The following is a 12,385-nucleotide window of genomic DNA, read 5'->3' on the forward strand; positions in this document are numbered from 1 at the left end:
GGTGGTGAAATTTGAGGAAGCTGAGGTGGAACCAGGAAGACTAACTTTAAAAGCACTGTACTATTCCAGACAAGAGATGAGAGGGGCCCCAGCTACACTAAAAGCTTTGAAAATAGGAGTAGATGGTAGCAAATATATGGAGAAAGCAAAATCTGCATAATTTAGACACGGCAGAATATACCATTTTAAGAGTGTACTCACTGTGTATGGGTAAAAGACATGGAAATACTGCTTAAGGGCCATCATGATGGAAAATTTGAATACAATCATGTGTTCTTTTAAAATATAAAAATGATAATAAAAATGTTTGGATACACTTAAATCCAGGACACATTTATAATAGCAAATGTACAAAGAAAAGGAGAGCTTCTCTGGGGGGACCATAAGTCTTCAGAGTTTGGGGATCCTTACAAAGGATGTAGAGTATGTTGCCTAGTGATATAGCTTGATTCCATGTTTACCATAAGCATTATGACCAGTGATCACCAAATATACTAACATCAGAGGATTATGCTAAATAAATATATAAAATAGTAATTATAAGCAACTTTGAGAAACAAAAAAATCTTTATTTTTTACAAAAGTTTTCATAAATGCATTGTATATTTGATATGCATGCTATTATAACAAAGCAACTAAAAATATAATTACAGTTAATATACTTTTATGCATATTTAAAAGGTAATTTTTAAATTTCCTCAATTTTTAAAAATTGAAAGTAGAATAAGCAATTCTTCAAAAAATATCCATTTCCCCTTCATGCAACTGCTGCAATGACTTAACAAGAAAAATAAAAATAATCAGTCAAATGAATATTTAAAAGCCACTGTCACCCCATGAAAACCTTTTGTTTGGACCAAGTTTAGCAATGCTTGTCTCCAGGTAATATGTATCTATTGCCTCTGGGTTATACCATTTATGTGTTCTCATTAGGGCTTTGTCCTCACTTGAATGCTAATTCCATTCTTACTGTGGTTAACTGTAGATTCACAGAAAGGACTGTGTAGCATACTTGAGAGAAAATTCTGACTACCGGGATCATTTTTTTCTTTTTACCTATATGCTTTCTTAAAATAGAAACAGGCAAGAAAATATACCAGCTTAATTCAACATATAGTTTATAGATTTTATATATAATTTTTCATTTTTCCTGAGAAAGTAAGTTTGTAAGTGGTCTGTTTTCATGCAAAAATATAGTTTTCCATTCTTTACATTCATTTCATAGTATTTTGTATTCTAAGTAACTACATCACATTTGTGCTTTACATTAATACATTTGGAAAATAAAGAATAATTCATTTCCTTTACTGCTAGAAACAGAAAAGATTAGAGACTCTTTGATGGGTAATACAATCAAATTAAGTGCTGACTTCAAGTTGCTAAAACATTACCTGACTATGAAAATTGCAATGAAAAATTCTATTTTTTTCATGCTTGCAGTTTTACCTAAATTTAGAATGAAAAGTTGACCTGCTCATGTAAGGGAGACTGGGTATTTATTCCTTAGATTCCTGAGTTCTTGAGTTCCTAATATGTGAGTCTAGGCCTGCATACCACACCTGGTCAGTTTCCTCTCTCACCTGGAGGAAAATCACAATACAATACAAAGATGACTTTTATGGCAAAAGGAAAGAAAATGGTGTATATTCTACTTTATATCTTTATAAACAACAATATCAGTTTGTAAAATGTGAGAATTACCAACAAATTTGAATGAGAAACAGAAAAAAGGCCAAACATTTAAGAACATGTTTATGCTTAAGTAATTGATTGCTGTTACACATTTGGATTTAAATTGGATCTGATGTACACTATGAATGTAAATATCTTAAGTACAGAACCTTTTTCTATATTGGTTAAAGAGAAATACAAACTTTTTCCCCTCAAAATAAAGTTGGGAAATTTGAGGCAAGAAGGATTTTCTTTCATTAACACATACTGTTTCATTTCTATTTTATTAAAAAATTCAGTAAACAGAGGAAAAAATAAATGTACATGCAATATATTTAAGGCCCGCTGTTTACTTTTCTCAGCACATCTCCAAGAACCTGTTTATATGCCCAATATGTGATGATTTTCATGAGGATTAGGAAGGCTAAATAGAAACTTAAGATCTTTAAAGTGAGGAAAAGAAATCTTAAGTTACCCATAATCAATTATCTCTATTATTAGGTAAAAATGGAATCAAAATAAAATGGAAATTATTTGCTTAAAATTACACTGTCTAAAATCCTTTGTAAACAAAGACAAACATGAAATTTAGTTGAGTGGAAGGACAAAGGGAAACAGCTTCATTTTCTTCAAGATGTGAAGCTACTCGCCTTTAAGATAGTATGAATATCCAATTCAGGTAGTGATTTTCTTTTAATTAGTCAAATATATATTAAATATAAAAAGTTAATGTTATATAGATGTGGCCTTGGACATTTTTAGTATTTGTTTGTTTAGAAATGCCTTTAAAAGTTAATGTGCATAGAACTGGGTTATTTACCATAAGTCAAATCTTAAGTGCAAGCAGTGGGACTGCAGAGAGAATCCAGTAAAGGAATATGTAGAAGACTGGATAAATACATCAGACAGAACTGGGGCTGGTCCACTATTGCAAAGACTGAAATGTATCATCTCTGGTGCAGATTCACCTAGTAAGCCTGTGTGATTATGCAGTTTCTAACCCACAGCCTTATTGACAGTATGGATCTGCTCCCGGTGAAAGGAGCTTCTGGACTGTGACCACTGCCCCCGTCTATTTTCAGATCCTGGCTCTACAGATTAAAACACTTTAAAAACACTTTCCTAGGGACAGTTTCTTCTTCAGATGCAGTCTGTAGCTCAGGACTTAATTGCTGTTCATGCTGGGCTTTAATTATATGACACTGTTGGCACCCAGATACAAGAAGTATTTAAGCACATAATACAAAGGAGGAGGTTTTCATGCGTACTTACAAGTGTTCAGAGATTCTGTGCGTGAAATTATTCCCCAAGGAGACAGTTATCTATGATGGACTTAGGTAGTGTTCTAGGGGTATTTTGAAGAGGTTCTTCAAACATACGTTGTTGAAAAATTATTTTATTTGGAGATGACATCCCCTCCTCCCTACATCCTATCCTGCCTTGACAGTCTTATTGGAAGAAAGAGAAACTGTTCAGAATTATTGCCACATATGTTTCCCAGGCCTGGCATAGACATGTTGAAAATGGAAGACTGGAAGAACCCAGCAAGGAAATTTGGTATATTAATTGCTGCCCACCGTGAGAAATAATTCTGGGTTTCTTATCCCAAGTCTTCCCTAAAGCTCCATCCAATGTAGAGTCAACAGACATCTTTCATAATACACATGGTAAGACATCCATGAATATGCACATACTATCCTTGAAATAGTTGTATATTACATTACTTCTGGGTAGCTCCTAATATTTTAATAAGCTTAATAAATAAGGAAATGGACTGAAAAGTCTTTGTAAAATGTTATGTAAATATAATATTTGTTTTAAGAATGTTTGAATTTGCATTCATCATAAATAAAAGTAAAAACTGGACTGAAAACATTTTCACACCAATAAGAATTATTATGTTTAAAGAATCTGAAGTTATGTAGCTATGAAGTTATGTATCATGTCTGTTTCAGCAAGATTCTGTATTAGTTTTCATTTAAGTCTGATTTAATTGTGATTCTGACCATCAGTTATCGAATAAGGCAGTCCACCTTGCCTCAATATTTGCCATACCTGTTTACTATTTCAAAAATAATTAAGTACAATGTATCAGTTATGTTTTTCCTTTATATTTAATAGAAGTTCTGTGAACATTGAGAATATATTACTTTTAGTGGTACACAGTTCTTAAGAAAAGTCAATGTTTTTACAATGCCACTTGTGATATTTTTAGCAGCTTGCTACAATATCATTGTAATAAAAATAAAGTGTACTCAGTGATGAGAGAGAAATATTGTTAAAGACCTCTAGAGACAGGAAAAGGCTCAGTCGTAAGGTCAAGTGCTTTTCATTTTCAGCTGCATCATTCTGACTTGTTACTTTCAAGAACAACTATAATATTGCTACATTGTCCATTATACCCAGAAGAACTTTCCTTGAACTTCACATGGAGGTTGAGTAAAGCTCTTCTATTTGTTTTTTGAAGTACTCTCTCAGCTCAGGTCTCTTAGCCTTTAGGGTCGGTGTCAGCAAGCCATTTTGAACTGAGAACATATCAGAATGGATGTGAATGGCTTTAACCTAAAAACCAAATGCAGAATACATCTTTATCAGGAGAATAACACAGCATTCATAGCATACATGGTAGAAGTAGCCAGGCATATGGGAATAGAAATACTGATATAAAAACAGGCCTATTTAAAAAGTCAAGAGTTATTGTAACAGCATGTCAGCTTATTTGATAGATCTGAAAGCCACCTCATCCCCTTCTTACCCCTCCATTTAGCCAGTCAACAGAAAGGAATGAGTTCCTTACTCTGTACCAGGCACTGAGGACAAAGAGGAATCACGAGCGCCCCTGCCCTTGGGGAGTGCACGCTGGCATCCAGCAGAGCAGACACAATGGGCAATTACTGGAGAGAATGGTACACACAGGAGGAAGGGCACCTAGCTCAGGGGAGCCTTCCCAAATTAGGGGAGTGTTAAAGAACAAGCAGGAGTTAACCAGTTAAGGAGGAGAGGTGGGTGAAGGGCATTCCAGGCAGAGGCAACCACATGAACACAGCTACGGGAGTGAGAAATAGCAGAGTATGAAGAAGGACATCCAAGTGGTTTCTTTTTGTAGTTTCATGAAATAGGAGGCCAAGGAGGTGACAGATGAAGCCGAATTGGTAGATGGGGCAGTTTTAGAGGAAGATAGTAGGAAGGCACTGAAGATTTTTATACAGGGCAATAACACAGCTGAATACACATTTTATAAAGTTCTCTCCAAGAGAAACGTGAACATGGTTTTTAAAAATGTTAAGACTAGAAGCAGGGAAACCAATCAGAAGGATCTGACCAGTCCATAGGAGAGAAGAAGGTAAGGGCCTACGCTTAGAGCAGTGACAGAGACAGTCAAGTAAGCAGTTCTAAGAGATATTCAGAGAGAAATGAGATGAAATAAGGAAGAGGCAGTTTTGAGGACTCCTAGGCTTCCAGCTTGGAGGGCTACATGGAAGAGATGCCATTCACAGGAGGGATATAAAATCTAGGTGGGACATGATGAGTAAAAAAAGAAGTTCTGCCAGAAAATTTTATTGCATTATTGGAAGGAGGAATGGAGAGATCAGGTGTAGTGTTCATGGTGCTTATTTCCATGAGGCAGATCCCAAGCCTCCTCATACAAAGTCTCTCTGCAATGCTGAATGGGGGCGCCAGAGAGATAGATCAACTATTCTAGGAAGGCCTGGGCAGGCTCCTCTCATGCGGGATTCCAACTGAAAGAGTCACTGTCAATTCAACAAGGACTTTTATCATCTGGGCTTGAGCTGAATCCTGGAATGATAGTCTCTCCAAAAAATTGTATCCTGACTGACAACTGGGTCTACCTTTAGTTATTTTGTTGAGATAACAGATCCATATTATTAAATAGCAAAGGAATCACTATATACTTAAAAAATTAAATGTGCTAAATACACATATACTTTCACTTGCTGTTTCGCTGAACTGATCATTTATTGAGCAACTACTATGTGTCAGATATGGTATAAGGCACCAGGGATACAAAGAACAAGCCACAGTCTCTGCCCACATGGGCTTACAATCTAAAGAGAGATGCTGCCATGTGAATATTACTACTATAGGGACAAGCAGTTGTCCGTTGCTTTGCTAGTATCGTTCCCCACCTTCCATGCTAATAAAACCGGGTTTTGTTTGGGGCCAAAATGGTCTATATGTAAACTATGACAATCCTATTCCCTATTTCCAAGCCTCCCTTGAGACTAAGCAGGTAATCATGAGATTCATTTTTGGCTACTGAGAAGGGAAAGTTTTTGCTTTCCTCATGAAAGTTTCAGATATACCTATTTCTACCCACTCCCCCTTATTCCTTCCTTGAATATGGACAATGTCCAAAGCTGTAGCAGCCACTTTGTGACCATAAGGTGATATGCCAACATACCCAGAATGGAGAGTGGGAAGAAAGACAGAGTGCCCAGGGCTTTGAAGACCTGTACCTGCCTTGGACATCCTGTCTTGGACTTCTTATGCGAGAAAACCACAAAAACACACCCTATGTATGTAACATACTGAGGGTATTCTTTTAGAGCTGAATGCATTTCTGACGTAGCCCCTAACCCCACCTGGGTCAGGATTCACTGGAAAGGGATGCTTGAGTTAAACTCTGAAGGATAAGTAGGCTTTGGCCAGATGAAGATAGCAAGGGGAAGGGAGAGGCTGCTCTATGGCTGCAGTAATGGGGGTGTGGGTTACAGAAGCCAGGAGAACAAGAGTGCAAGGTCCCTGTGTTACCTGAGACTGTCATAGGAGAACTGTTACTTAAAATCCATGGATACAATCAGGAAATGACTTATTTAAAAAACAAAACAAAATATTCTCACACCCATTAGGATGGCTATTATCCAAAAGAGAGAAAATAACAAGTGTCGGTGAGGATATAGAGAAACAGAATCCTTGTGCACTGTTGGTAGGAATATAATAGTGCAGCCACTATGGAAAACAGTATGGCAGTTCCTCCAAAAATTAAAAACAGAATTACCATACGACCCAGCAGTTCCACTTTGGGGAGTGTGTGTGTGTGGTGTGTGTATCCAAAAGAACTGAACGCAGGATCTCGAAGAGATAATTGTACATCCATGCTCACAGCAGCATTATTCACAACAGCTAAAATGGAGAAGCAACCCAAATGTCCACTGACAGATGAATGGATAAGCAAGATGTGGCAAAGATATATGGTGAAATTTTACCTTATAAAGGAAGGAAATTCTGACACATGCTACAACATGGATGAACTTTGAGGGCATTATGCTAAGTGAAATTAGCCAGACACAAAAAGATAATATACTTAGAGTAGTCAAAGTCATATAGAGACAGAAAGTAAAATGGTGGTTTCCAGAGACTGGGGGTAAGGAAGGAATTTTTTTGTTCAATGGGTACAGAGTTTCATTCTACAAAATGAAAAGAGTTACAGAGATGGATGGTGATAATGGTTGTACATTATGAATGTACTAATGCCACTGAACTATACATTTAAAAATGGTTAAGATGGTAAACTTTATGTTATGCATATTTAACAACCAGAAAAACCTTGGGAAAAAATCAATGCCTGCAAATAGTCACAAAAAATTCAACATGTCAAGGATTGTTTTCAAAATCTCTGATGCCAGTGGTCTAGTGTTCTGGTAGGTGGATATTGTGATATGACAAAGAATTCTTTGCTCAGAAAATTCTCCATTGCATTCATTGATTTTTCAGATCAAAAACTCAATATTCAAAGAAGACCCCTAAAACAGCTACACTTTCTACTTTTTAAAAAGCTTCTGTGCTTGCTTCGGCAGCACATATGCTAAAATTGGAACGATACAGAGAAGATTAGCATGGCCCCTGCGCAAGGATGACACGCAAATTCGTGAAGCGTTCCATATTTTTATAAAAAAAATAAAAAATAAAAAAATAAATAAATAAAAAGCTTTCAAGAAAAATTGTAACAAATTCTGGCATTTTTAAAATGCATGCTTATAATTTAAAAATGTGATGATTTTTAAATGAGCACAACATTAACAAATGAAATTCACCTTTGTCTCTTAGAAATTTGTTCAAATGAAGGAATTCACTTTTGCTGGAGAAAGAATAGCATTTTAAGGGGACCATGTGTGGTGAGAAGGGGAGGACAGGACTACACTAAAACTAAAGCTAGCATTACATGTAGCAGCCTCAACTTTACTTCACACATCTGAAGGATTTCTACTTGGATATCCAATATGAATAGGTGGAAATCTGAGGCTCCTGCCCAAAAAAGAGGCATCATCTAATGTTTCGAAATTTGTAAAGGTCCTTGTAATAAGTGTTTTGTTTGAAAATTCCCCCAGTGACCTTGAGATTCAAAGCAGCACGTAGTAAGTTGGTTGCTGGGGTTGGTAAGGGACAGGGCTGCCAGGTTTGTACCCTCTGGAATATACTTTTCTCCTAATGTGCTTTTATCAAACACAAATCATCCTAGGGGATCCAAAAGTCACTGGAAACAGGTCCCAAGGGAGATGTTTTTTGGACCACAGTACACCGAGAACCAGGGCTTCTGCAGTGGCCACTGCGGATGGGTGTGTGGAGGTGGACGTGGGCATGAAGGTGAGGTGTTGAAGGCAGGGGTGGGATGAAGTGGGGGAAAGGCAGAGGTGCATGAAGGTGGAGTGGGGCAGGGGTAACTGAGGGGGTTGGGCTGAAAGTGGGGGTAGGAGACAGGCTCTGGCTCAAGCCCTAGATCTACTAGAGCAGCTCTGCTCTTCTGTCTGGTACATGTCATCTAAGTTCTGCTGCTTGAGTTTGGAAATCACAATTTGATAACAAGACTAGTTAGCATGAAGAAACCATGAACAAAATCCAAATAAAACTTAACCCAAGATACAGTGCTTTAACTTTGCAACTCATGTTTACTGTCATGAAATGAAAAACCAAAAAACTGACAGAGCTAACATCCTTAGCTCCTTCTGATAGAAACGGCAGCACGGGAAGACTTCTGACAAGTGTAAACAATGTATCCACCTTCTTCTGTAAATGAAAATAATAATATAATTTTACAAGGAGATGCCAATGCCAAAATATAAATTTCTACAGTGTCCTTGCAGCCTGGGTTTCAGCTTATCTGCGTTCCTAACAGCATGTGGAGAACATGTGTAACCGAGACAAGAGTCTATATTCACTACAGGGACTTGGGTGAACACCTTTGAAAATCCAGTAGTGATAAGCAGAAGCTTTAGACAGTACAGTACGGGGAAGATGACTCTCACACAGAGCTACCAATGCTATTATGCTATTAAGATGGTTAGTAGAATGTAAAAGAAAGATTATGATCTTAGGAAGAAAGAACTGCATCAGCTGGTAGATTCTGAGTATCTGTCAAACCAGCTACCTGCAGCAAGCCTAAAGTGCTGACTGGGGCATCTGCAGTTCATTGTGGCTCTCTACAACACAGTCTCTTCCTGAGGAGAGGAAACAAATACAGTCTTGCAGGAAGCCAAGCAATATGGCGCTCAGCTCGCCTTTCAGCCACTTAACAAACAGATCAAAGTGGCACTGCGGCCAGGCCCTGCTCCAGCCTGACCTATGGCCCTGGGTCTATTTAAATCCTTACATGAAAATACCTGTACAAATTGCTCCAGTAACTAAAAGTCTAATCCGTAATTGGGAAAAAATGAGTCAAAACAGTTCTTTAGCTAACACTGACTTTAACTGTGGGTCGCCAACCTAGTTTTTTTTTTCCCCCAGAAAAAAAAATTTCTCAAAACTTACCAATTTTCATTTTTTATAAATAATTACATATTTTTTAATAAAACCAAATTGTTGAATTGTGGCGGGGAAAAAAGGAGATGAGTCTTTATTCTCCCATTATGCCTAACAACATAAAACATGTTTTCCAGTTTGCAATAAGCAAAGTTTTTGTTGTGGAAAGAAGGAAGGAGATACTTGATGTTAGCTCCTTTTCTGAAACTATACTCTTACCGGTGATTTCATAGTTTTTTTTTTTTTAAATTTAAAGACACTGTAACATTTAAATTTTATATTGGAATATAATGTTTCACAAGTGTCAATTTATGCCAACTCACTGAAGTATAGAAATTTTCATAATCCTGAAAAATCATTCAATAGAATTAATTCAGTGAAACACTTTAACACAGAATACTGCCTGTAGATAATAAATACAAACTAAATAATTTAGGACAGGAGAAATTTTTTAAAATTTAATTAATTAGGGAAATGCTTAATTAATTTCTGATTTAAAGGCAAACTGATTAGGTAAGTATTCATTTCAATAACAGAAAATACAGTAAAAGATATTTAGCAAGGGCTCTGCAGTCAGGATTTGAAAAATCTATTAAGTTTCAAAGTTCACTTTGTATTTATATGCCTATACAAACTAATAAACCATATAAATGTCAAGAAAATGGTTAAATCATGGTTAAGTATGCTCAAATACTTCCCAAGAACCTATATGTTTTAATTATTGATAGTTATTTTAAATGCTTCCTATCTACTCATTAAGAAATATCTTCCAAAGATCTCCATAAATTAATGATGGTTGGCCTAGTTCTAGGAATTGTCTGTTTCTGAAAATTAAATTACATTAAATTTTCATCTAATTCAAAGTTTAATTCAGACCAATCCTGCCCAGTAAGTCTCAACTCCTAATGTATCTGTTGAATGATTTAAGCCTTGGGCATGTATTTGGGGTGGGGGCAGCAGGGGAGGGTGCTGTTAAAAAATTAGCAAAAGCCTTAATTGATCATTCCTTTATGAGGAAAGGGAAAAGGACTAGCTGACAATAGATTATGGCTTAACTGGAATAATTTCTGTCAAGCTTTAGAATACAATGAGGAGCACTCCCTTCTCAGTTATGAAGCCTAGTTTTTGCTCACCTGTGGTCAGCTGAGGGTACACACTGGCTGCGGTGGGCAGGATGCCACAGACCAACAAAGAGGAGAGTGAGAACAGAGAAAATGAAGAGATAACAAACAGCCCTGGCAAAGAAACTCAGGCCTTTGGGATGCCACATGATTTCTCTGTATGTGGGCAGAGTAATAGAGCAGAAACTCTGCTTAAGGCATATGGAAAGTCAAGAATGGGCCCCCTCTCAGTAAAAGCTCTAATTGGAGCAATGGTTAACACTGGAAATTTAACCAAAAGTTTCTTTAAACATAATCTTTTAAGAGTGGTAGTCCTTTCCAGGAAGGAGAATCTCTTACAATTCTCCATGTACCCTGAGGCAGGTCACACAGCCCACATCCAGCAGGGGGCGTGCAAGCCTTGGGAATCACAAAGATATCTGTAGGATCCCCAGCGCACCCCCATCGCCCTTCCCGCCAGCCATTCAGGTAACAGCGAGGCCCAGACGCACCAAATCTCCAACCACTCTGTGGCCCCTGCTCTACATAGAGGACCCTGTCTGTAGTCACATAGCTTCCCTTAATGAAGAAGCAATGAAGTCAGTTCTAGCAAATTAAAAAATTTAAATAATTATCATGCCAGAACTGACTTTGCATTCAGAAAGATATATGTGACTTCCTTGAATGCCTTAGATTTTATAGTTTTTTAAAATAAGGATCTATTTATCTAGGTCTTATCTGCCCAAAAACATGCTGACAGATGCAGGCAAAGCAGTGTTTCTCAACCTAGATTAATGTAAAGATCTATTTCAAAAGAAAAACATTTTTCTCAAACCCTGAAACTGTGTTTACTTAGATTTCCTCAGTTTGAAACTTAAGAAATTAAAGTCTTAATCTGTGGAACTGTTTTCTAATTGCCAAATAATTGCTGTAAGAATTTTAGCAATGTATTTAAAACTGGTTTAAAAATGCTTTTAGAGCTTTTGCACAACAAAGGAAACTATAAGTAAGGTGAAAAGACAGCCCTCAGATTGGGAGAAAATAATAGCAAATGAAGCAACAGACAAAGGACTAATCTCAAAAATATACAAGCAACTCCTGAAGCTCAATTCCAGAAAAATAAATGACCCAATCAAAAAATGGGCCAAAGAACTAAACAGACATTTCTCCAAAGAAGACATACAGATGGCTAACAAACACATGAAAAGATGCTCAACATCACTCATTATCAGAGAAATGCAAATCAAAACCACAATGAGGTACCATTACACGCCAGTCAGGATGGCTGCTATCCAAAAGTCTACAAGCAATAAATGCTGGAGAGGGTGTGGAGAAAAGGGAACCCTCTTACACTGTTGGTGGGAATGCAAACTAGTACAGCCGCTATGGAGAACAGTGTGGAGATTTCTTAAAAACTGGAAATAGAACTGCCATATGACCCAGCAATCCCACTTCTGGGCATACACACTGAGGAAACCAGATCTGAAAGAGACACGTGCACCCCAATGTTCATCGCAGCACTGTTTATAATAGCCAGGACATGGAAGCAACCTAGATGCCCATCAGCAGACGAATGGATAAGGAAGCTGTGGTACATATACACCATGGAATATTACTCAGCCGTTAAAAAGAATTCATTTGAATCAGTTCTAATGAGATGGATGAAACTGGAGCCGATCATACAGAGTGAAGTAAGCCAGAAAGATAAAGACCAATACAGTATACTAACACATATATATGGAATTTAGAAAGATGGTAATGATAACCGTATATGCAAAACAGAAAAAGAGACACAGATGTACAGAACAGACTTTTGGACTCTGTGGGAGAAGGTGAGGGTGGGATGTTTCAAGAGA

General features: G+C 37.2%; 1 protein-coding gene and 1 non-coding gene across 8 annotated transcripts in view; one reads left to right on the forward strand and one right to left on the reverse strand.

Annotated features, from left to right (window-relative positions):
• Window positions 1-3,778: 3,778 nt before the first annotated feature.
• Window positions 3,779-12,385, reverse strand: part of ACSL6 (acyl-CoA synthetase long chain family member 6) — a 62,057-nt gene continuing 53,450 nt past the window's right edge. For all 7 annotated transcript variants that reach the window (XM_043465991.1, XM_043465992.1, XM_043465994.1 and 4 more), the window contains one exon: window positions 3,779-4,233. In XM_043465991.1, the coding sequence (XP_043321926.1) occupies window positions 4,096-4,233 (138 nt within the window). In that variant the 3' untranslated portion in view covers window positions 3,779-4,095. The remainder of the gene's footprint in view (window positions 4,234-12,385) is intronic.
• On the forward strand, window positions 7,475-7,581 carry LOC122441183. Its single transcript, XR_006269303.1, has one exon. It is a non-coding gene; the product is annotated as a U6 spliceosomal RNA (small nuclear RNA).

This window comes from Cervus canadensis, chromosome 4, assembly GCF_019320065.1.
Source record: "Cervus canadensis isolate Bull #8, Minnesota chromosome 4, ASM1932006v1, whole genome shotgun sequence".
Lineage (NCBI taxonomy): Eukaryota > Metazoa > Chordata > Mammalia > Artiodactyla > Cervidae > Cervus > Cervus canadensis.